We start from the raw sequence: 26267 nt of genomic DNA, 5'->3' as shown, positions 1-26267 counted from the left end.
TTGTTTTTATTGTATTTTGAAAATAATATTTCAGTTATATTACACTCCACACTTTTAGGTAATATAGAGTGTTGATTGTTTTGAATTTCGCGCAAAACTATTCGAGAGCTAGCTGCGTTAGCCGTCCCTAATTTAACAGTGCAAGATTTGAGGGAAGGCAGCTAGTCACCACCCACTGCCAACTCCTTGGCTACTCTTTTAACAACGAATAGTGGGATTGACCGTCACATAATAACACCCCACGGCTGAAAAGGCATGTTTGGTGCGACCGGGATTCGAACCCGCGACCCTCGGATTATGGTTGGTTGGTCGATTTAGTGTTTTATGGCACAAAGCAGCGAGGCAATCTGCGCCAAACGTCCGGTAAAAATAAAGTAAATGTAGTAAAATTCATAAAATGAAATGATGGTAAAACAGCAATGAAAAACATAAATAGCATAAAACCAATGTTGACATCTAGTCTACAGTGTTAAGAGAGAAACCAGAGTAAAAGAAGTTGTAAAAGACTTTGTGGCATAATGGTAATTATCATAACCAACCAGGAAGACTAACAGGTAAGTACAAGAACCACCGTCAGTCACCTGAAGTTAGCCTTTCCAGTCCTGTTTCTCGGTTATGTGTCATAACACACATTATCAAAAGGTAAAGTAATAAAAGTTTTAAAAGACCTGAGGCAAAATTGTAATAATAACTTGGCAAGCATCAGGTAAAAAGGTAAAAGTAAAGTATATGTAGTAAATTTCATAAAAGGAAATGAAGGTAAAACAAAACATAAATGGCAGAAAACCAATGTTGACATCCAGTCTACAATGTTAAGAGAGAAACTACAGAAAGAGAAGTAACAAAAGGATTTTCTGTAGCATAATGGTAATTATCATAACCCACCAGGAAGACCAACAGGTAAGTACAAGAACTATCATCAGTCACCTGAAGTTGGTCTTTCCAGTCCTGGTTCCGGGTTATGTGTCATTACATCCATTATCAAAAAGTAAAGTAATAAAAGTATTAAAAGTCATGCAGCAAAGTTGTAAAAATAACTCGCCACGACGACTGACGTGTAATTCAAACAGGACCGTCAGTCACCTGAAGTTGGTCTTTCCAGTCCTGGCGTCGAGTTCTTTAATATCACGGACATTTTCTAATTTCAAATCGAACTACAGATATTGTGGCTCTTAAAAGGAAACCACAATAAAAATGGTTTAATGAAGAAATATAAAACACTTAAATGACATTAAAAAGATTAATGGCGTCAAAAAACTAAAAGCTTAATCAAGGTGGACACTGTCACTGTCTCCAATAACACTGTCTAATGTTATGGACAAACCTTGGGACAGAACATGGTTAAAATAGTGTCGTCGTTAAGAGTCGTAACGATAGCAAGAAAGTAAAATGTGGCTTACAATGATTTGAGTGATACACAGACAACACACCGGTGCATCAGTTCCAGATAAAAGAAAACGATGAGCTAAAAACTGTGACCAATGCATAGTCTAGTCAGGACAACTTCCTCCTTCCTATCCTTATGGAAGCAAGATGGCCAAAGTCCAATACAGGGTTTTATTTGGAAAAGTTTGTTTTTCGCTTTGCTCACAACAAGTCGACTGCCAGCTGGCACGGAGCTGAGCCTTGAATGCAGGACCATAATCAATGTATGGAATAGGCATAGTGGTGACAGTGCCAGAGCAGATAGATTTAGCTGCCGTGTCTGCAAGCTCGTTCCCGCGAATACCAAGGTGGCCTGGTATCCAGAAAAACTGGATAGAAGTAGATATTAATGAGAAATGGGCCAGTCGTTTTTGAATATCAGCGAGAACATGGTGTGAACCGACGTGAAGCGATTCCAGGGCCAGTAGAGAACTAAGCAAGTCAGTATAAATATTGCAGTTGGAGTACTGCTTCGCTTCAATATGATCCAGGGCAAGAGAAATGGCGTACAGATCAGCAGTGAACACAGAAGCTGTAGAGGAGATTCTGCACACAACCACTGAACCACAACAAATCATGGCAGAGCCCACAGAGTCACCTGATTTGGAACCATCCATATAAATTGGAATGGAAAGATTGTTCAAAAGATGTTCAGTAAATAAAAGACGGTACTTCCAATCGAGAATATCTGCTTTTCTCAGATGAATTAAAGAAAGGTCACATTTGGGGACTACAACAAACCATGGCAGAGCCCACAGAGTCACCTGATTTGGAACCATCCATATAAATTGGAATGGAAAGATTGTTCAAAAAATGTTCAGTAAATAAAAGACGGTACTTCCAGTCGAGAATATCTGCTTTTCTCAGATGAATTAAAGAAAGGTCACATTTGGGGACTGTAATAAACCATGGTGGGATGGGCTGACCAGTGGATTCTGCAATGTTATCCAAGAACAGACCCAATTCATCCGATTGCACCTGGACGTGAAGGCCAAAAGGAGCAATGGCAGATCGTCTGTTCTGGAAAAGTATGGCCCACCAAGAAAGGAAAACACAATCCCAGGTGGGATGCTGGGGTAAGGAACGAAGTTTCGAAGCATATAGTAAAGACAGTTCAAACGGCAAAGGTGCAAAGAAGGTTCATGAGATTCTGCATATAAACTCTGTGCTGGGGAGGTGCAGAAAGTTCCAGTGCAGAGTCGAAGTCCTTGACAATGAATGGGGTCCAGCATCTTTAAGGCCAAGGGTCTGGCAGAGCCATAGACCATTGATCAATAGTCGAGTTTCGATTGAATAAGAGAACGATATATCTTTAACATAGAACATTGATCCGCTCCCAACTGGTGGTAGAGAGCACACGGAGGATGTTCAGAGCTCTTGTGCATTTTACCCGTAGCTGCTTTAAGTGTGGTATAAAAGTCAGCTTACGGACAAAGATAAGCCCCAAAAACTTGGTCTCAGGAATCACAGGCAGCAAAACTTCACTGATAGAGAGTTCAGAATCAGGGTGAATACCCCATTGGCGGCAAAAGTGCATGCAAACGGTTTTAGAGAGAGAGAGAAATCAAAGCCGTTCACCGTGGTCCACTTCAGTACACGATCAAGGGCAGTTTGTAGTTGCTGCTCAATATATTACATGTTCGACGACTGACACGAGATGTAAAAGTCGTCGACATAGAGCCCTTTTGCAACAGTGAGAGGGAGTTCTTCAGTGATGGTATTAATCTTTATACTGAAAAGTGTGAAACAGCCCTGAGGGACCCCAAGGTCCTGTAGAAAAGAACGGGAAAGTGTCAAACCCACATGTACTTGGAATCTCCTGTCTGTTAAAATTTTTAATAAACATGGGTAAATGGCCACATAACCCATATATAAAGAGGTCTCGCAAAATGTCATACCTCCATGTTGTGTCATAAGCCTTCTCAACGTCAAAGAATATTGATACAAAATGTTGTCGTTTGAGAAAGGCTTCTCTGATTGACGTTTCAAGTCGAATTAGGTGGTCCATGGTGAAGTGCTGTCGTCAGAACTCACACTGGGTGGGCGAGAGGATGTTAATTGATTCGAGGAACCAAACAAGACGAGCATTAACCATCCTCTCTAAGGTCTTACAGAGACACCACATCAAAGTAATTGGATAGTAGTTGGAAGGAATCTTGGGATCTTTCCCAGGCTTAGAGAAAGGTAAGATAATAGCCTAGCACCAAGCATAAGGAAAAATATTCTCCTGTCAGATATGGTTAAAAACAATTAGAAGAATATCAAGAGAAGCAGAAGATAGATGGTGCAGCATGTCATAGTGTACATCTTCTGGTCCAACAGATGTACTGCCAGACCAATGAAGACCCATTTTCAGTTCCACCAGTGTAAAGGGACAATTATATTCAAAGAGACAGTCAGTTCAACAGGAAAGAGGTGAATTCTTTGCCCACGTCTTGATGGCCAAGAAGGTGGAGGAACAAGCAGAAGTGCTAGATACCCGGTAAAAGCTTTCATCTAGAGTATCGGCGATGCTCCAGACATCAGCTACCTCTTGGCAATCACAGAGTAAGATCGAGAGGGCAACAGAATTGTAGAGCCCACTGACCTTTCGAACCCTGTCCCATATGATCTTGGAATTGGTGGTAGAAGATATGCTAGTTGTGAACTTAATTTAAGATTCCTTCTAGCTTCGACGTCTTACCCACCTAGCATGTGCAATGGCCCACAGAAAAGCAATGTGGTTTGAAAGTATGCGATATCTACAGAAAGTATCCCAGGCCCAATTTTGAGCCTTCCATGCCATGTGGCAGGCAGGATTCCACCACGGATGAGGATATAGTGAAAAAGGTGTCAAGGCTTTAGGAATACATTGAGCAGCTGTTTGTATAATACTGTCAGTTACTGCTGCCACACAGTCGTCTATTGATGGCTTACAAACAACGGCAGGATCAAGTTCTGCGAAAGTAGTGAAAGTAGACCAGTCTGCTTAATCCAGCTTCAACTGGGACACACGGGTAAGGTGCATCGATCACGGCCATTCTCTCTCAAAAGTATAGGAAAATGATCACTGCCTAGTAGATTATTGTAACCCTCCATGAAAAAAAGGACTGATTAGGTGCATGAAAATAAGTGGAAGAACCAGTATTGAAGAGAGAAAGGTTGTGATCAGAAAGCACATGCGACCCCTCCTATAAATAACAGCACTTCCCCAGAGGGGATGATGTCCATTAAAGTCCCCTAGGATTAGAAAGGGAGACGGCAACTGTTCAACGAGAGTATCAAGGTCTGATTGATCATGTCTCTCCAGGTGACAGGTAGAGAGAACAAACAGTGATTGTATGACCCAAGGAAATATGGATGGCCTCCAAGGGTGTGTTGAGTGACAAAGACAGGGTGGGCACATGCTGATTAACCAACAGTGCCACCCCTACATGTACTCGTCCATCACACAACCTGTCATTTCGGTACAGAGAAAACTGCCGAAAGGTGACTGTATCAGTAGGTTTCAGAAATGTTTCTTGTAAGGAAAGACATATAGGATAGTAGGAAGCAATCAGTGTTTTGATGTCATCCAGATTAGAACGTAAACTTCGACAGTTCCATTGTATCAAGGTTGCCATTTTTAATGATGCACAGGCGAAGTGGCTGGAGAACCCTTCTGTTTACGACCACGTCTTTTTTCTTTACTGTCCTTATTCAGGGGAAGTCTATCGACCTCCACGTATCCTGTCTTTGGTCGATTGGGCAGGTCTTTGTTGTTGGAAGGGGATTCCAGTGACTGAGGATGCAAACGAATGATGGTTTTGCATCTTGGGGTGGGAGAAAAAGATGTATCTGAAGAAATGCCTGTACCTTGAACCAAAGGATGTGGATCTTGGGGTTTGTTGGAATGTATGGGAGGAACAGAGATGGGTGTAGAAGTTGATTCATCAACTTTTTTAACCATGGAGGTCAAAAGTGTTTTAATTTTTTTGAGAACAATTATCTTGGAGGCACAGAGAGATCTGTCTGCACTTCCACTGTAGATGTGGAATGAAGTGCAGCAGCATATGTCCAAGATGAAGTGGTGGACAGCAATTTCCAAGCCTCAGGATAACTAATGTTATGAGTCGTTTTCAAATGCTGCACCTCTTTTTCCTCCAACCATTTATGGCAAGAACGAAAGTATGAAAAGTGAGAACCATTGCAGTTGACATAATGTTCGTCCATTTCACACTCATAGGCATCGTGGTCCTTGCCACCACAACGAGCACATATCAGGGAACTATGACATGATGTCCTTGAGTGGCCAAACCCCTGACATTGGAAACATCGGAGAGGGTTTGGAATGTACGTCCGTACCCTGCAATTTAGATAACCCACCTTGATGGTGGCATGTGCACGTGGTGATGTAAATGTCAAAACGAGGATATATTTTGGTAGTGTTACTCCATCTCTGCGAGTGAAGATGCACCTCACTGCAGAAACTCCTTGAGTGGAGAAACCAGCGAGAACCTCTGACTCAGGGACGTTCTTCAAATCCCCTCAACAATAACTCTTCATGATGAATTCAAGGTAGCATAAAGGGTAACCTCAATAGGTCCACCCCAATTGCCTTTGAATTCAAGAGGAGTTCACTGCATTGGGATGTGGATGTTTCAACCAATGTCTCCAGATTGAAGCTTCTTTACTGACTTTGGAGAGCCAGCAAGTCCCTCCAGTCCCTTCTGAATAAAAAAGGGGGACATTTGCCCTAAAGGTTTTTCTGAAAGAGAATGTAGGATGAGAAAATGAGGTACGTGTGTTACAGATGTTGAAGATTGCTCCTCAGTCGTCAAGACGTGGTTGTTTACCTTTTGACTGTTTTTTACTATTTTATTTAAATTTTTATTAGAAGGATCTATAGGAAATAAAGAAAATTTTGGTGCCCACTGACCCCACCCACCATGAAGCCTTATGAAGGGATGCACTACAATGTCAAGCAAGGACACTGCAGCAACGTCAGGGTTTCGTGAGCACTATACCCAAACACCAGCATCAGACACAATGTCCACACCACCTGTTGAGAACTTCTAACACTGGTACTTGGTTGACTCTAGCCCAAGTGTACCAACCAAAGGCTGCCCGTCTACAGGAATTCAAGGCCAAAGTGATGTGTTAGGGTTGGACCCCTCAACCACCAGGATCCTCTCCTCCCCTTCACAGGTCACCACTCATGGCAAACACACGGGTGGATGTTAGATCCCAGAGGAGGTAAACTGAAAGAACAGAACTTTCCCTGGGAGGTACCCTCACCACGTACAGGGGCTCGGATTACGAGTCGAACACCTTAACATGCTTGGCCATGCTGGACCCTGTATTGAAGGAACCAAGAGGAAAGGAAAAGTCATGGGTTTTATCTTCCAAAGAAAGTTTTTACTTTTTAACACTCCTATGAAAAGACGTTTCTAGTCCTGATTTCTCCAAGCCCGTTCCCCTGGCTGTGGTTTTGCTAGATAGTAGATAGGGACAGTGGGAATCTCGTTAATCCATTCATTAATGGATTTAAATGGCAATTTCATTTAAATACAAAATTATTAGCCTAATATTAATAACCTTTCAAGTTGCTCTGGGGCCTAATAGGCCCCACTTTTCGTAGGAGTGTTAAAATAAATTCAACTTTAGTTGTGTTTGTATTAATCACTGTTAAATTTAAAATGTTTTATTAGCATTGTGTTAAACATTTCAAAATATACTTTTCATCCTTATTTTATTTATAGTATTTGTGCATTAAATATAATCTCTTGCTTCTTTTCCAATTTGTTTTACATGCTACGTTATCACTACAAGAAATCGTGTTTGTTTGCTTGTTTGGAATTTTGCACAAAATTACATAAGATATATCAGCATTAACCATCATCCCTAACTTATTACTTCGAGGCTATTTCTCAGAAATTCTTAGGTTAAAGAGCAAACACATATGTTATAACAAGCATGTTTTATTTACACTGTAAGAGCGCAAAACGTTTTATTTAATAAAGAAAAAAACTACATAAACAGATTCTTGAACAAGGCTTTGAAAGCATAAAAATATCTGATGTATAAAAAGTATAAAAACATAAAAATGACTTTTAAAGGTCAATATCATCCTTATGACATGACCAGTACAACTAGCACCATCTCTTGTAAAATATGATTAATTCCTGAAAGATAATATAAATAAAAACAAGTAAACTTTTCTAATTTAAACTTATAACAAAAGGTGCCACTTATAACATAACTTTTTTCTTTCAATTGTGCTTAAGTTAAAGAAACAACGTACAACACAAACAGACAGGGCTAAGGTGTGTTTCACAAATTGTCAGAAAAGCTGTATGGAGTGTGCCTAGTCACATTACTACAAATTGACAAACATCTACATGGTACATGCTAAACTAGTTTTAAAACAGAAATACATTTATCATAGAAATACTCTTTCTAAACATCTTTTGTACCCTCAAAAGTAGTAATTTTCACCAATTTCAATCTCGATAACCACACCACTTTTCTTCATATTCATTAAAGACAACTAGGATGAATATCTTTATGTTTTCATATTATTATTATTACAAAAATATACAGAAACTACAAATACCTAGAAAAAAAATCTCTTTACAAGATACTCACTTTACAAAACTCGCATATTTTGTCATATAAACAGTTTTTAAAGAGAAACTTATCATAGAAACACTTCTTCTGACCTCATCTGTAATTTTGAAAGATAAAAAAGAAAATAAATTCAGAACATATGAAGCACGAAACTAACAGTCACCACTTTCACTGACCAGTATTAGATATTAATTCCTATGTTTAACTAAAATGAGTGAATCTTGCCAAGTTAAAAAACATTTTAGTGCTCACATTATAATTATTATAAAAGAATAATATATCAAAAGCAAAATAATTGAAAAATGCAGTCAACAAAGGTCCAGTTATTTCATTTGTTGGTTTCATAATCCACTAATGTGAAAATAAGATAAATATAAAACATTATCTCCTAACTTCATAAAAACAGTAGATCCACTAAACTATCATTTAACCTAATATTCTAAATTTATTTGTTTAAATAAATTTATGAGTGTTATAATTCTTACAAAACCTTCAAGATTTAGTTGATCATGCATTTTAGAATGATGCACAGGAAATGATGCAATAATTGTGTAACCAAATTGGTTGCTAAATTACAACACAAATGAATTGACATAAGAACCCTCTAATGAGAATGTTTGTCAAGTAACAACTGTTGCAAAGTTTCAAAAAATGAGCTACAGATGATCATGACATGGGTGCCTGATTTAGCTAAGAGTTCTAAACATGCTGTTTAAAAAAGTATACATTTGGACACTTCAACTAAAGACACACTATATTATTAATAACATACATTATACTCAAGCATGTTTAAAATGCTGATAAGGTAGGAAACAAAATCCTGTAAGCCAACAAATTAAATAACTGAGGTCTAAATGCTTATTAGAATATAACTTCACAAATTGATCATTTCATAAAAGTGATTTGTTTTACATGCATATATACTAAAATAATATCAAAACTGCCTCATAAATAAAAAATGAATTGATTTAAATAAAACGATGAAAAAATCTGAAGGTGCATAAATAAATAGTACTATAACTTCTACAGTACAAAATTTTTCTTACAATAAAAGTTGCTAAATGCTTTTCTCACAATAGATTTAAGATTTAGCTTTTCTATTCAAATCCATTTAAAAAAATAAAATTCTTTTACTTTCTCTTTAACAAATGTATTGGTTTAGTTTAAGTTCATAATTAAAAAAATCACTTAAGGTGAAACTTTTAAAAGATACATTAAAGAATTCAGATAAAAGTTAACAAGATTTGGATTTAATACTGTATTCTTTTATATTTTTGTTCACCAGTTTTTTCTACTTTTAGCTGAAATATAAAACAAATTACAGCACAGTTCACTTGAAAACTTTAATGGACTGCAACTATCTGTTCAATGAAAATGGGATGATGTTTAAAATTGTTTACTGAAACCTTGTTCATTGCCCCTGTACAAAAGCAAAAACACTGTCCCCTTTTGTTCAATAATTGCAGTCCACTGAAGTTCTCAAATGCACTACCTCTACTCTGCCTAAAGAAACAAAATTACACTATCAATAAAGATTGAAATGTTTTAGGAAAGAAAAATAATAGCACAATTTGTTGTTTTATAATCAACTCTACTATGTGAAAAATGGTTAAGTTTATTTTTTGGCTTTCAAATAACTCTTTGCAAAGCAGATAGTCATATTTTATCTTCTCTAACCCTATTCCATTATAGGGTCACTACTCTACTTTAACAACTTTGCACCAAAATAAAACCATAAAACTTCCACACAGTCAATACAGATACAGAAAAAATTTGACACAAATCAACAACAGGCATTTTTAAACATCAGAATACCTAGGGAATTTATAATGACACAAATACTTGGTGGAACAAGAGTTCTGGTCTTCTCTGATGAACAAAAACTTATGATTTTAGAATTTTCTACACAATTTCTTTCACTGGTGTTTACTAGTACAATTACAGGTTCTTAATGCAGCCATGCATTTTAAACTAAGTTCTACTCACTACTTACAGAGCCTGCAACTTGCACAGATAGTTATGGTAGAATGAGTTGAGCAAAAAGTTTCAGGTAAAGTTTCAAGTTTCCAAAAACACCCAATAACTCTTACTGCTAATTTATTATCTGAACTTTCTTAACCTTAGACATTCCTTGGCAGTGTCACAGTAGAAATAATATCCATACCTTAAAATCCTCAACTTTAATCATGGTAAGAAGATACTATCCAGCAAGAATTACAACAAACACAGATTCAATTAAACATCAATCTAAGTAACATGCATTTGAAACATTCAAGCAAACTTCACAATCTCTAACACTTAATGTACAGAAAAAAAAGAGGAAAACTATTTTTTTGTTTAAAGCATCACTTCAACAGCAAATTATGAGGTTAAGAACGTTTCTCTTTGAAGAATAAATTCTCTAGTACTAGAGGTTTTAATGGTATAGGGCAACAAAAGAACCAGCCCATTATAACAGGATCTTTAAGATACAAACAATGAAAAAGTTTTAAAGACAAATTTATTTACATATATATTTGATTTTGACTCCAAAAGCAGTTTTATCAGCTTTGAGTCTACTCATAAATCTCCTTTTTTGTTTTTAAATATGAACACAGTAAAGACACCAAGTAATAATACATTCATTATAACAATATTAAGAAGAGTAAACATATGTACCTTATGATTTTTTCAGGTGAAAACAGTGTTTCAAGTGTCAATATTAAAATTAAACACCAGCATATTAAAAAGTTACTTGTATATAGTTAAAACTTTCTTTAAAATATTAATAGAATTACAAAGCATTCAGCCATATCTTGCTGCTAACACAAACAGTATCATAAAACTTCATTTTCATTGCACAGACATGTTAAATTCTGTACATGATGTGTGTAAACAGTTGTTTCCATAACACTAAATTAAAAGAGCATTCTGACTAAAGATACCACGTTGCCCGTAATACATATAAAGACAACAGAAATTAGTCTTACTACAAAATCTTTCAACATTATAAATACTAAAACAAAAATATACACAAGACATTCTAATGACTAGACTTAAGTCTGACTCAGCAATTAGCAACTAAAGAACATCATAAACATAATACTTTGTACTGACTAGAAAAACATCTAATATGGTAATCAGTCATTGAACAATACAATAAACATCATACTCTGTACCGACCACTTGAAGGTCTCACTCTAACGTTTTCAGTTAAACATTAACAAACAGTGCTAACTACATGATAGCCTAATGAAATTATTAACAACTTAACATAAATGTTCACTAAAGAAATGTTAGCTATGGAGAGCAGCTGCATGGGGATTTCTCATATTAAGGTAACTTCTAACATAAACAGTTAAATATAACATGCTCAATGTTTACAACTATTCATATATATATACTATTTCAAATCTAATTTCTCACTTAAGTTCAACACAATGAACTTCCACAATAGCTAACGGTGCCCAACTTTATCCACTCTTCTATAACAAACCAATCAGATTAAACATAACTTGACAATAGTTTCGAGCTTACACAACTCCAACATTTAAGAATATTTTATCAACTTATGCACTGAGAAGAAATATAAAAATGATATATTTATGAACAAGAATTGCAGGATCAACATTTCTGTAAAACAATTTTAGATTCAGCAACAATCACAGTTCTTCCACAGGTGACCTACACTTTACATACCAGGATTTCTACTTTTCATAAGAACTTACTGTTATCACAGCTTCAGGAATTACACAATTTTAATCTTCTGGAGTTAACATAGATGTAATGTTAATTTAAAACACTTGTATTCTTAAAAGGTTAGAACTTTAACTCTAATGGACATAAATAGTTCAGTATGTATACATTTTATTTTTTTATACAATTTCATTTATTTATAAATAACAAAAACAGTTAAGATAGTTGCTTAAGGTATATATATATATATATATCTAACTATCTTTGAGTTTGATTTGTATCACATTTGAAAAGCAAGAATAAAAACAGGTTAGTAGAAAAAAAAGATTTCTGATGAAAATTTCCTGCAGCATCAAAAACGAATGAAACATTCTTTTCAAAAGTTAGATAAGAAAAAAAGGTGGAATGATTTATGACAGTAAATAACACAAAAAAGTTTGGATATTCGACATGAGACTGAATCTTTAATACACTGAATTATATGCAAGTATAAAATCTTATAGTAAATGAGATCAAATTTACGACTATCCGATTTTACTATATTAAGTTGACAAAAAAAAATAGGCCAATGACGTAGTGGATGAGATAAACATTTGTAAAAAATAATTATATTTGTAAGCTTCCTGCTAAGACCTACTTTCATCAATTAAAAAAACTAATAATTTTAATGTAAGTTCTTAATATATAATCACTAAGACCATGTTCCCAGTAAAAAACATACAGTAACTCAAAAACTGAGTTATTGGTTTACTTAAAATAAAAATGTTTTGTAATTCAATTCCATTTTTAATTATTCAGAAGAAAAAACATTAAGATGGTTCTAAAATTCTAAATAATTCATGCCTATGTATGTGTAAAAAACATTCCAGTTTGCAACTTATTTTAGTTCAGCAATCATCCAATTCTCTCAGAATAGTAGTTTTAATGTTGTTTGTTGCAACATTAGAAGTACATTTCATTCAAAATCTTATATTCATATAATTTGGGGGAATTGGGTATTTGCATCAGGGCTGTACTTAGTTGAATCAATTTTTTCTCACAGTCAGATTTTAATAGATCTATCCAGAGTAAAGTCATTGGATTGGTTAAAAACAATTGATCAAGAAAATGTTTCTACAAAGAAGCTTTTGTGATATGAAAATAGTCTTTAGCTTTAGAATATGACCCAAAATATTTTAATTTCTACACATTTTATTAACAGAATAGTTGGAAAAGTGGATGTCTGTCCATCCACTCTATATAGAAAATAAAAAATGCAGATTGAATAATTATATTTATAGTTGTAAGGCCTACTAATAACAATTATTATGAATGCATATTAATTTATCTGTGTGTGTATTGTCAAAATTTGACTAAAAACAATGTAATTATATTTTCAAAAATAAGGTCTACTAATTATCAAATTAGAATAAGCTATAAGCTAGGTTTGTGACATTTCCCAGGTATAAAAATATTTTACAGACAAAAAAATTATATAGTAAATTCATGTTCACTTCTAATTGGGTTGGTGTTTCTTTAAATATAATTTTTGAAGTGAAAAATGGTAAATACGATGTCAACAGTTTCAAATAAATAGGCTAATTTTTTAAGTCACTATAATAACTAATTTTTTCTAAGTTAATACAAAAGAAACAACCCAATAACAACAGTTAAACAAAAAAATGTTTTATCCATTTTAGTTTGCTTTGTTTTGGACATGTTGACCATACATTTAGATGGATAAATAATTCAGAAAAAAATTAATTGAAGAAAAATAATGTAGGTCCATCCAATTTCTTCCTCCAACACCAGTAACTCAAGAGACAAAAAGGTGTTAGGTTTACTTTGGTCAGAGGTTATCCACAGAAATATGAAAATAAATTCAAATTTGTTGTGAGAATTAAAAAAAACAACAAACTTCATTATAAAAAAATTCACCTATAAGAGTAAGCAGTCTTTTACCATTTATAAACTTTTTGCTGTACTCAACCACTAGGAAGTCATATACTCGTATAACAGAACGTCCTCCTGGTAAATGTGACATGTTGTCGAGCATTGTACAGCAAATGGGACAATAACAACAGTTCTCTAACAACCAGTAGCAACAAGAACAAACAGCAACTAGCAGTCTGTGAAAATACATTTGATTACTACGTTAAAGTTGATTTTTAAACAGCAGAATTTATTAATACTGCTTCCTTTCAAACTTTTCTAATATTTCACTAACAGTAAACTGGTTACTTACATTTTGATATGATGATCTTATACATAAAAAGTAAGATTAAAACTAAGAGTATTTTAAAACAACAACCCTGTCACCAAAGTCTGCTGTACACCAAATACCTTCTCAATAGAAGAAACACAGAAATGAGTTTGACATTTATAGATAAGACCAGTATTACTCTGTTTTCAACACATTAATTAGAAGATCACAGTCAAACTTAATACTTTCAAACAGTCACACAAGAAGTTTTAGGGTTTGAATCTTGTTTCTATCATAATGACCCTGTTTCAAGCTAAGGAGAATGACAATACTGACCAAACTACTTAACTATTTCACAACTTGTTGTATCTGCAATCTGGCACTTGGCCAAGTAAGCACACCCTTTGTTACAACACAGATACCAACATCTCTGACAGTTCCATGTAAAACAAGAAAAACAAAGTAATAATCAAACAAATATAAGAAAAAAAGATTAAAAACCACATTTATGAACAACAATGACTGACTTCTAAGCAACTCCCACATCATGGATCTGAGGAAGAAGTTAACTGAGCCTGGTAGGCACATACCAGCAGTCGGGTCTGAAATAATGACAAAAATAGGCTCTTAATTCTGAAAATTTCAGACTTTCTCTACAAAATGGTTACATTGTGTCAATAACTTGATCATGTAATTCTGTTCAAAAATGTCAAGATTTCCTTAAGTGAAGACAACATTTCTATTGAGCAAAACAACTCTAAAGCTTTACATAAATTTCTACTGGTTAAATTTAAGTGGTTTTAGATTTTGTAACCAGGTTATTGGAAATGGACTGTGTCATAATGAGACACAGAACTAACATTTGTTGACACTAAAATAGGTTTTTCAACTGCTCAGTTCTCTCAACTCTTGAACATTTTGTTTGTATAATTACAACATATGAATCTTTCATGATTCAAAACATTAACATACCAATCTCACAAACAATCATATTTTACTACTTTAACATTTTCAAGTATATTAAAGCATGAATTAGATAACAAAGTTTCTTACATTGGCCGTTGGAGCATCTACTGTCTGAATGACTACTTCATTCTTCCCATTTTGTAAGGGGCAAAACGAAAACACATAGTTGGCATCCTGCAATAGTATGGTTAGATTATATAAACATACAGGCAACATTTACAACAATCTTACAGCACCAGTAATCAGAGAACTACTACATCATGAGTAACTGAACAGAATCACTATTTACAATACCAGTAATCAGAGGCTCACAACATCCCATCTTACTTAAAAGAAGCACTATTTACAATACCAGTATCAGACACACACACACTACATCAAGTGTCATTTTATGGAATATCTATATACAATACTTTGATAGATTGTTTAAGCAGAGTATTCTTGATAAAACTTTGTAGAATAGACAGCAACTGCTTATTGTGGAGATACAAATGTAGATGACGACATTTTGAAAGTCTTCCACCTTTTGTCTTCAGGTCAGTGTGAATATAGGTGTTGTTGGTCTTTTACAGTGTTCTGGAGGATTGTGGGGAGCATGTTATGACTGGTTGAATTATCACTGTTTCTGATTGGAGGTGAGATTTCCTGTAAATTCAACCAATGGTAGCCACAGGTTACTCACCTCTAATCTGCAATCTGTGTCTAGTGAAGGTTTAATAGTGTTAATATAAAATGATTCTTTGATTTTTCTTGTCTTCCAGAATTTGCATGTGTTGATGATTCTAGTTTTCTCCCAGTTTTTTCTGTGTCCAGTTGATGTGGCATGCTCTGCAATGGCTGAATTTTATGTTTTCATGAGTCTTGTACTATATTTATGTTCTTTTACTCTTGTCGCGAGTTTTCTTCCCGTTTCTCCAATATATGCATCATAGCAGGAACATGTAATTCCATAGATCGTGTTTTTCAGATTCTCTTTAGTAGATTTTTACCAGAACAGACCTTAAGGTATTGTAGAATTTCCATCAGACTTCTATGTTGAATTTTTTGGCTATCCATTTGAGTTTTTCACTCAAATGTTGTAGGTATGGTAGGTAAATGGTGGTAACTTTCTGATCTTTTCTTTCTGTCATGGTTTTCTTCAAGGTGTTTTTGATGAAGGAGGAGATGTAACCATTCTGTTTAAAACTCTTTACAATCTTTTGGCGTTCTGCTTCGATGGATGTCTTATCGCAAATGTTTTCTGCTCTCTTGTATAGGCATTGGATTATACCATGTTTTATCAAGGTTGGATGATAGGACTGGAAGTGTGGGTGGGTTTTCTGTATACAGTTGTGGTTATTTGTCTTGATTTTGTGCTGATGAGTATGTCAAGAAACAATAGATTGTTTTGCTCCTTTATTTCCATAGTGAAGTGGATTCTTTTGTCTATGGAATTGAGATGTACTAAGAAGGCTGGTAAGTTTTCGTGACCGTGAAGCCAAATAATGAAGGTGTCATCGATATAATGTCTGTAGAAACTTGGTTTTATCGGTGTGGATGAAAGGGCTCTTTCTTCAAAGTCTTCCATGAAAATGTCTGCTAGGATCAGAGAGAATGGTCATCCCATGGTTAGGCCGTCTGTTTGTTCGTAAAATTCCTTGTTGTATCAGAAATAGGTTGATTGTAGGCAAATGGTTGTTGGTTCCATTATGTCATCTGTTTTCATATCTGTTCTGTGTGGTAGAGAGTTATCATTCAGCAGTCATTGTCTGGTGATGTGAAGGGTTTCTGAGATGGAAACATTGGTAAATAAGATCTGTAACATCAAAACTGACCATAATATCCTGGGATTTGATGTGTAGCTTTCCCAGTTGTCCTACGAAATCTGTCAAGTTTTGAAAGTAATGTTAAATGTTCCTCATAGTGGAGATAAGATAGGTACTAGGAAAGTAACCAGTTGATGGCAAGGTGAGATTTGAGCACCAACTATAGGTCCTACAGGTATGTTAGGTTTGTGTACCTTAGGTAGTCCATAGAACTGGGGAGGGAAATTTTCTTTGGATCTTAAGTCTTTGGATAGTTTTTCATTGATTAAGCCTTGTTTCTTCAGTTTTCTATTGATGAGTATCTCCGTCTTTTCTGTTGGATCACTGGGGATTTTTTTATATTGGTGTTTGTCAAGTAACTGTTTCATCTTCGTGTTATAAGCGTTGATGTCTAGGATAACTATACTGTTTCCTTTGTCTGCTGGTAGTATATTAATGTCGTTGTCTCATTTTAGATGGTTCAATGTGTTGCATTCGTGTTTAGTGATGTTCAGTTTTGGTTTCTTGGCCTTCCTGAGTTTGATGTCAGAATTGTTCAACCGTAGGGTTCAGGAGGCTTTGTGCAGCAGATTCTAATGTTGCAGCTATGTCAAGAGTTGGAACTGTGCTAAGTTGGATGGCAAAGACCTAGGTTAAAGGTCTTATGTTCTGTAGCACTAAGTACTCTCGAACTGTAATTATGAACTACGTTTATAGATGTAAGATTATCAGTCTTGATCAGTCTGTTGAATTTCTTAACTTGTTTGTTCTTGATGTTTTCTAGGTTGGCTGTATAGCATTTGATGTATAGGTTTAGGATATTGGTTGGTTGATTTAGTGTTTTATGACACAAAGCAGCTAGGCTATCTGCACCAAACATCCGGTTAAAAGTTGAAAGTAAATTTAGTAAAATTCACGAAAGGAAATTAAGGTAAAACAACACAAAGTTTAAAAAAACATAAATAGCATAAAACCAATGTTTACATCTAGTCTACAACGTTAAGAGAAAAACTAGAGTAATTCAAGATGTTAAAGATTTTCTGTTGCATAACTGTAATAGTCATAACTTGTCAAGGAGACTAACAGGTAAGTACAAAAACCACCGTCAGTCGCCTGAAGTTGATCTTTCCAGTCCTAGTTCTGAGTTATTTGATGTTATGGCCATTTTCAAAAAGTAAAGTAACAAAAGTTTTGAAAAACTTGTAGCAAAATTTTAATAATAACTTGCCAGGATGACAAATGGGTACTTCACACAGCAATGTTAGTCTCCTGAAGTTGGCCTTTCCAGTTCTGGTTTTGAGTTATTTTATGTTACGGCCAGTTTCCAATTTCAAGTCGAACTTGATAAACTTTGATTCTTAAAAGGGAACCACATTAAAAAAAAGTTTAATGTATAAATTAAAAACCTTAAATGGCATTTAAAAAATAATTGGCCTTTAAAAAACTAAAAACATCACTAAGGTGGACAGTGTCACCATCACTAATAACACTGTTTAACATTATGGACAAACTTTGGGACAGAATATGTTTAAAATGGTGCTGTCGTTGAGAGTTGTAATGATGACAAAAAAGTAAAATGTGGCTTATTGTGATCTGAGTATTACACAAACTACACACTGGTGCATCAGTTCCAGATAAAAGAAAACGATGAGTTAAAAAACTGTGACAAATGCATAGTATTGTTAAAACAACTTCCTCTTTACGACCCTTATGAAAGCAAGATGGCCAAAGTCTAATACAAGGTTTTATTTGGAAAAGCTAGTTTCCCCGTTGCTCATTCCAAGTGAACTGCCAGCTGGCACGGAGCCCAGCCATGAATACAGGACCATAGTCCATGGTGGCCTGGTATCCAGATAAACTGGAGAGAAGTAGAAGTTCAGTGAGTACAGGGTGTAAACTAACGTGAAACGATTCCAGAGCCAGTAAGGAACTAAGCGAGTCAGTGTAAATGGTGCAGTTCGAGTACTGCTTAGCTTCTGTGATCCAGGGCAAGAGAAATGGCATACAGTTCAGCAGTGAACACAGAAGCTGTAGAGTGGATTCTGCATGCAACCATCAAACCACAACAAACCATAGCAGAGCCCACACTGTCACCTGATTTTGAACCATCTGTATAAATAGGAATGGAAGGATGGTTCAAAAGATGTTCAGAAAACAGCAGACAGTATTTCGAATCAGGAGTATCTACTTTTCTCAGATGACTTAAAGATAGGTCACAATTGGAGATTGTAAGAAGCCATGGTGGTATGGGCTGACCAGTGGATACAGTAATGTCATCCAAGGACAGACTCAATTTATTCAACTGTGCCTGGATACGAAGGCAAAAAGGAGTAATGGCAGACCGTCTGGTCTGAAAAGGCATGGCCCATCGAGATGGGATGCTTTGATAAGAAATGACGTTTCGAAGCATACAGTGAAGACAGTTGCAAATGGCAGAGGTGCAAAGAAGGTTCATGAAACTATGTATAAGCTCTGAACTGGGGAAGTGCGGAAAGCCCCAATGCATAGCGAAAGTCCTAGATGATGAATAGGGTCTAGCATCTTTAAGGCTGATGATCTGATAGAGCCATAGACCAGTGATCCATAGTTGAGTTTTGATCGAATAAGAACATAATATACCTTCAGCATAGAGTGTCAATCTGCTCCCCAAGTGGTGAAAGAGAGAACATGGAAGATGTTCAGTGCTCTTGTACATTTTACCCGTAGCTGCTTAATGTGTGGTATAAAGGTCAGCTTACGGTCAAACATAAGCCCCAAGAACTTTGTCTCAGGAATCACAGGCAGCACAACTTCACCAATACAGAGTTCAGGATCAGGGTGAATACCACGTTGGCAGTGCATGCAAATGGTTTTAGAGAGAGAGAAGGTAAAGCTGTTTGCTGTGGTCCACTTCATTAAATGATTGATATCAGTTTGTAGCTGACCATCAGTATACCTCATGTTTGACAACTGACAACAGTGAGAGGGAGTTGTTCAGTGATGGCATTAATTTTTATACTGAAAAGTATGACACTCAAAACACAGCCCTAAGGGACTTCAAGTTCCTGTAGAAAAGAATGGGAAAGTGTCAAACCCACACAAATTCAGAATTTCCTGTCCATTAAAAACATTTTAATAAAAATAGGCAAATGGCCACGTAACCCATATATATGGAGGTCTTGCAAAATGCCATACCTCCATGTTGTATCATAAGCCTTCTCAAGGTCAAAGAATATTGATGCAAGTGTTGTTGTTTGATGGCCGGTCTCTCTCAAGATTATAGGAAAATGATCACTGCTTCGTGAATTATTGTAAACCCTCCATAAAAATGGGAAAATAATGAGCAAATTGAGAGATTAATAGCAGAAAAGGACTGACTTGGTGCATGTAAATAAGTAAAAGAACTGCTGTTGAAAAGAGAAAGGTTGTGATCAGAGAGCATAGGCTCTATGGAGCAACCCCTTTTCTCAAAATCAGCACTTCCTCTGAGGGAACAATGTCCTTTTAAGTCCCCCAGGATGAAAAAGGGAGACGGCAACTGTTCAACGAGAGTATCAAGATCTGATTGATCATGTCTCTCCAGGCGACAGGTAGAGAGAACAAATAGTGATGGTATGACCTAAGGAAACATGGATGGCTACAGCTTCCAAGGATGTGTCGAGTGGCAAAGACAGAGTGGGCACATGCTGATCAACCAACTGTGCAACCAGTTCATGCACTCCTCCATCACACAGCCTGTCATTTTTGTATAAAGAAAACTGCCAAAAGGTGACTGTATACATCTGAGATGAGGTAGTGGACAGCAATTTTTGAGCCTCAGGATAGGTAATGTTATCAATCATTTTCAAAAGCTGCACCTCTTTTTCTTCCAACCATTTAGCGTAAGATGAAAGTAGGACGGATGAGAGCCATTGCAACTGATGCATTAAGGGTCCGTTTCACACTCATAGGCATCGTGGTCCTTGCCACAGCAACAAGCACGTCAAGGAACCACGACACAACGTCAAGTGACAGAACCACTGACACTGGAAACATAGGAGAAGGTTTGAAATGTATGGCTGTACTCTGCAATTAAAATAACCTGCCTTGTTGGTGGCAGGCAGATGTGGTGATGTAAATGTCAGAATGAGAACATCGGTTGGCACCATAATTCCATCTTTGTGAGTGGAGAAACGCCTCACTGCAACAAACTCCTTGGGTGGAGAAACCAGTGAGAATCTCTGACTCTGGGATGTTCATCAAATCCCTCTCAACAATAACTCCTCATGATGAATTCAAAGCAGGATAAGGTATATCATCAATAGGTATATCCCCAATTACCTTTGAATGCAAGAGGAGTTCACTGTGTTGAGATGGATGTTTCCACCAATATGTCACCAGATCAAAGCTTCTTTACAGACTTTGGAGAGTCAGCAAGTTCCTCTAGTCCCTTCTGAATGAAAAAGAGAGACATCTGCCCTAAAGGTTTGTCTGAAAGTGAATGCAATATAAGAAAATGAGGTACAACAGGTGTTACAGGTGGTGAGGGCTGCTGCTCAGAATCTTCAAGATGTGGTCATTTACCTATAGATTGTTTTTTCCCTATTTTATTAAGATTTTTAATTGGAGTATCCATAATAAAGAGAGGGCAATTTCAGTGCCCACTGACCTTACCCACTATGTAGCCCTACGAGGGAATGCACTACAATGTCAAACAAGGACACTGCAGCAACGCCAAGGTTTTGTGAGCACTATACCCAAACACCAGCATCAGTAACAATGTCCACAACACCTGTTGAGAACATCCAACACTGGTACTTGGTTGACCCTAGCCCAAATGGACCAGCCAACTGACCCTAGGGGGCCATCCCAAGGTTGCCCGTCTACAGGAATTCAAGACCAAAGTGGTGTGTTAGGGTTGAACCCCTCAACCACCAGGATCCTCTCCTCCCCTTCACAGGTTGCCACACACAACAAACACATGGGTGGATGTTTAGATCACAGAGGAGGTAAACTGAAAGAACAGAACCTTCCCTGGGAGGTCCCCTCACCACATACAGGAATCCACACTGAGGGGGGTTTAGGATATCTAGCGCTCTAATGTTTGTGGTGAAAAGCTGTTAAAGCTCAGAATATTGTATTCCAGTTGTGTAGGTTAAATGGTGCTTCTTCCGTCTCTGTTCTTCTATATGTTGTCTTAGGTGGTGTTTGCTTTTATTGTTGAGGACCTTTTTTTATCTTAGTAGTTCTGGTGAAGGTAGTTTCTTTGAGTCTCGGAAAGTTTGGGATGACGTTGGAATCTCTGCAGTATACTATGAAGGTTAAGTGATTGGAGCAGTGTGCAAGCTTTGTAAAGTTCTTATTATAGTTGTTGATCTTCTTGATAGAAGCTGGTCCATAACAGCTCTTTAGGTATTCTTTGATAGATTGTTTTGGCAGAGTATTCACGATGAAATATTTTAGAATGAATGACAATTGCCTGTTGTGGAGACACAAGCGTACAGGACAACGTTTCGAAAATCTTCCGCTTTTTGTCTTCAGGTTAGCATGTGTGTAACCTGTGGCTGCCATTGGCTGAATTTACAGGAAATCTCTCCTCCAATCAGAAACAGTGATAATCCAACCAATCATAACACGCTACCTGAAGATGAAAGGCAGAAGACTTTCAAAACATCATCCTCTACACTTGTGTCTCCACAACAGGTAGTTGCCGTCCATTCTAAAGTTTCATCATTATATACGATACTATTATCACACACTCACTACATCACATTATTTAATGGAATTATTATTCATAAATTTGGTAATTTACAAAAAATATTTTTGACATGTTAATAGCAATAGTCTTGAATAATTAAAAAAAAACACTTAAATTTCATTTTCACACTGTGATGAAACTAGAATGCTAATAAAAAACTGAATACATTTTTACTCAAAACTTAAAATCACTAACATACAATTGTCCTTAATTTTGTGTGAAAAATGTTCAAATGACAATTAACTATAGCTTTTAGGCACCACTGGTATTGTTTGACTTCTCTTAAACTGCATCAATTTTTCTTGTGTTAAGAAATAATAGTATACCATTTTATTAAAAGAATATAAACACAATGAGATGTAGGCATGATTAAGAGTTATTTATTAGCTACCCTGATTTATAAATGAACATCCTCACTTAACATCCATACAGTCCCACTTTCTTAAAGTAAAAATTAGGAAATTAAAACTACAGGTTAACAGAATAGGTGAAGAGTGTGTTGAAATAGTTCAATATATGAACCACCTACAAATTTTTCAAGGCACTTGTAACCTCACAAAACACTTGTAACAATCTGGTATAGAAAAAAATGTACACAAGATTGTCCAAACAAATAGTAGGTTGAAAGTTAGACTTGCAAATTATAAAATAACAACAACAAGCTGAACTCAGCTCTGACAGAACATTCTTTTTTGTCTAAACACATAATATAATGGATAAGATACATTTTTATTTTGTTAGATTTCATGCAAAGCCACATAAGGGTTACTTCCATTTGCTGTCCTTAATTTACAACAAACTGACTAGAAGAAAGGCAGCTAATTAACACCCATCTCTCTTAACTCTTTAGCAGAACAAACAGTGTACATTTACCATCATATTTATAACATACTCAATTCCAACGTGTGTAAAAACGTGTGTAAAAACATTTAGTATCTGAATGGTCTAATGAAGCAAACCATCAAGTCTCATCTCCACAGTTTGACATGCTAGTCAGTAGGTTGCACTCAGGTTCAAGAGGATGTAAAACTATTGACTGAGGTGACAACCACAATATACAACATTCTCAATTCAAGGCATAATTATAACAAGGAAATTGAACCCAAAGACCTTATCACATATTTGACCTGTATTTGAGTTTCTTTTATCTGATCATCGACAACTTTGTTATACGTATCATCTTAACCTTCCCTTTCTTTAATTCCATTAATGAAGAAAATCTTTGCCATTCAAAATGTTGAGGTTTTTATGCTTAGTTTTACTAACCAGAATAATTAATAAATAAATTTATTATACATAATATTTTGCACATCTAATTCATTTAATAAACAGAAATTTAAAAAAAATGTTAAAACTTGTGTTATTAGAGTCTGTAGGCATTTAAATTTTACACTATACATTCGATTTTTTTTTTGTTATGGCCACTAGGACTCACGATCGTTTCTACCAATAACCTATGTAGAATTACAAACAACATGCTCTTGATTTGAACCTTCTAGGTGTATTTTAAGTTAAGCTATGTACTTGTTGGTGCATTTCACAAGTATAATACTATCAATAATAGCTTTGACAGTATATCTGTCCCTGACTCCCCAAGCTAAATCTGTTCTAAAAGGTTGTATGGCTACGTGAACAGCCTGTTTAATGCTCCTTAATCTTTTTACTTCCCATTACCAAGTTTTGACAGAGACCAGTAACATTAAATTTCATAGTTAAACTCTAAGCTCAATACCCAACCACGGCTGTGTACAGGAATTGATATTTGAGTGCCATTGGGGAGGAGATGGGGGAATGCTATGAAAACACACACACCTACATACACATATATAAGCCATATTAACACATATACGTGTTATACAGATAAAAAGTAACAGATCAGAAACCTTACTTCTGTCAGTGATGGCTGTTTCACTCCATTAAGAGTCACCCACAGGACAGCACATGGTCCATACAGACGACACTTAATGCCACTCGTGGTTATACGACAGTGGGCAATAAAGAGGAGATACCCCATTCCTGTGATACATAAAGAAAAGAAAATGGTTATATCCTATGTCAATATTCTATGTTTTAATGGAAAAGTTTTATACCCTCTGCTAATGATCGATATTTCTTGGGTTGAAGTGTGACACTTTTTGCCAATATTCAATGACTTTGGAAAGAAATGCCATACCTGAAACCAACAGTTTTGTGTAAAGGCAGAGTAAACAGCGATATTACATAGTGGTTTTTTTTTCTGCATGTTAAAAGAAGGTGATAGAAAATAAACATTTTAGAAAGATCCCATAGTTATCATGTCACATGTTTAAAACATCTATGTTTCAAATATTGTAACTTAAAGAGATTAGTTTTTTAATACAAGATCAGATAGCATTTAAATGTGTATACAATAAAAGTGCTCAAATGGTAAAAAAGCACAAGCACAATCATAAATGGTAGCCACATACATAAAACACATGTGTAAACAATACAGTATCAATCAAGGAATTGAGGTTTCAGTGGGAATACCAGAGGGAGTTAGCTGTGCTAATACAGGTGATGGAAGTTGTTTAAAAATCTTACAGAATTCATAGGATACAAACTGGTACACTAATCATGAAAACTTTTTAGCAATGCTTATACAGAGATGATTAAGATATCTCTGTGTGAGGGGAAGTAAAACTACATCAGAAATTTCACCAAGTGTCAAAACATGTTTTTAAAAACAATTTATTCTATCTTATTTGAATAGATGCAAAAGAAGATCAGTTGATGCAAGTTAAGGCATGTAATTTAACAAATTTCACCTGATAACAGATGTTGCAGGTTATGTTCAAAAGACAAGCTAAATGTTGGCCCTTCACTCAAACAGAAACAATGCAGAGGAAAGAGAGCATGCAAAATGTCAGCAGTGTTGTTTACAGTCACAGCCACTTGATGTTCAAACTCTGCCTTCAACCTGCAAAGATACAAGAATCAGAAAAACAAAAAATCACTTTTAAGCAAGTTAAAAATACTCTATTTGAACCTTCCAATATAACTCTCACATGGGTGTCCACCATATGCAGAAAAAAACATTTGAAGAAGAATTATTTAAGATTCTAGTCAGCAAAAAACCCAGTCCTTGGACTGCTGTGCATATTTTCTTAAAAAAAAAGTACTAAAAATGAACAGCCAAAGTGCATAATAGGTGCTGAATGGTTTAAAAAGGCACAAGCAAATTCCATAATTTAAAAATCCTTTCTGATAACAGAGAGATGCCAAAAAAATTTGTAAATCACAGCTTCCCAGAAAATCAAAGGAAAGATCCAAAATGCTTTAACTTTAGCAAATATTAGTTGTTCAAATGATGTTACTAATCCATTGCAACGTACAATTAGTAAGAATAAATGTTTCTAGTTTTCTTCAGGATGTCTTCAATCTTAATGTCCAAATATTGTAACAAAGAACTTTTCAGCACACCTCTTCCTTCTCTTTGTTGCTACACAGCTGCAGGATCACAGTGTAAATGCATCCTAGTGTTTTACTGTACACAGAGCTGTATGATCATGGCATAAACACATCCCATTGTTTTACTGCACATACAGCTATAAAATCAGTGTAAACACACCTTTATGTTTTACTCTATGTACAGTTGTAGGACCACAGTATAAACACGCCCCAATGTTTTACTGTATGTACAACCATAGGATCACAGTGTAAACATGCCCCAATGTTTTAGTGTATGTACAGCTGTAGGATCATAGTGTAAACACATTTCAATATTTTACTGTATGTACAACTCATGTAGCAATCAACACTTTGTCTCCACATATCCATCAAGAAATACTTTGTGAAAATATTTTATTAAAAATTCAGTTTTTGTATTTTTTAGTCTATAAGAAGACTGAGCACTCACTGAAAGCTTGCAAAATTTTATGAAGATACATAAAACATATTAAAAGTATAGTAT

At 35.7% G+C, this 26267-nt stretch overlaps 1 protein-coding gene across 1 annotated transcript in view; it reads right to left on the bottom strand.

Annotated features, from left to right (window-relative positions):
• Positions 1–7362: 7362 nt before the first annotated feature.
• The window catches only part of LOC143257613 (uncharacterized), a 42976-nt gene continuing 24071 nt past the window's right edge, over positions 7363–26267 (bottom strand). The window contains exons 10-13 of the mRNA XM_076516601.1: positions 25123–25274; positions 24225–24352; positions 14924–15010; positions 7363–14472 (exon numbers count right to left, since the gene is read on the bottom strand). Coding sequence (XP_076372716.1) covers positions 14416–14472; positions 14924–15010; positions 24225–24352; positions 25123–25274 — 424 coding nt within the window. The 3' untranslated portion in view covers positions 7363–14415. The remainder of the gene's footprint in view (positions 14473–14923; positions 15011–24224; positions 24353–25122; positions 25275–26267) is intronic.

Source organism: Tachypleus tridentatus, chromosome 7 (assembly GCF_004210375.1).
Source record: "Tachypleus tridentatus isolate NWPU-2018 chromosome 7, ASM421037v1, whole genome shotgun sequence".
Classification (NCBI taxonomy): Eukaryota; Metazoa; Arthropoda; class Merostomata; order Xiphosura; family Limulidae; genus Tachypleus; species Tachypleus tridentatus.
Note: the sequence above shows the minus strand (reverse complement) of the source record. Positions and strands in the feature narration are given on the sequence as shown.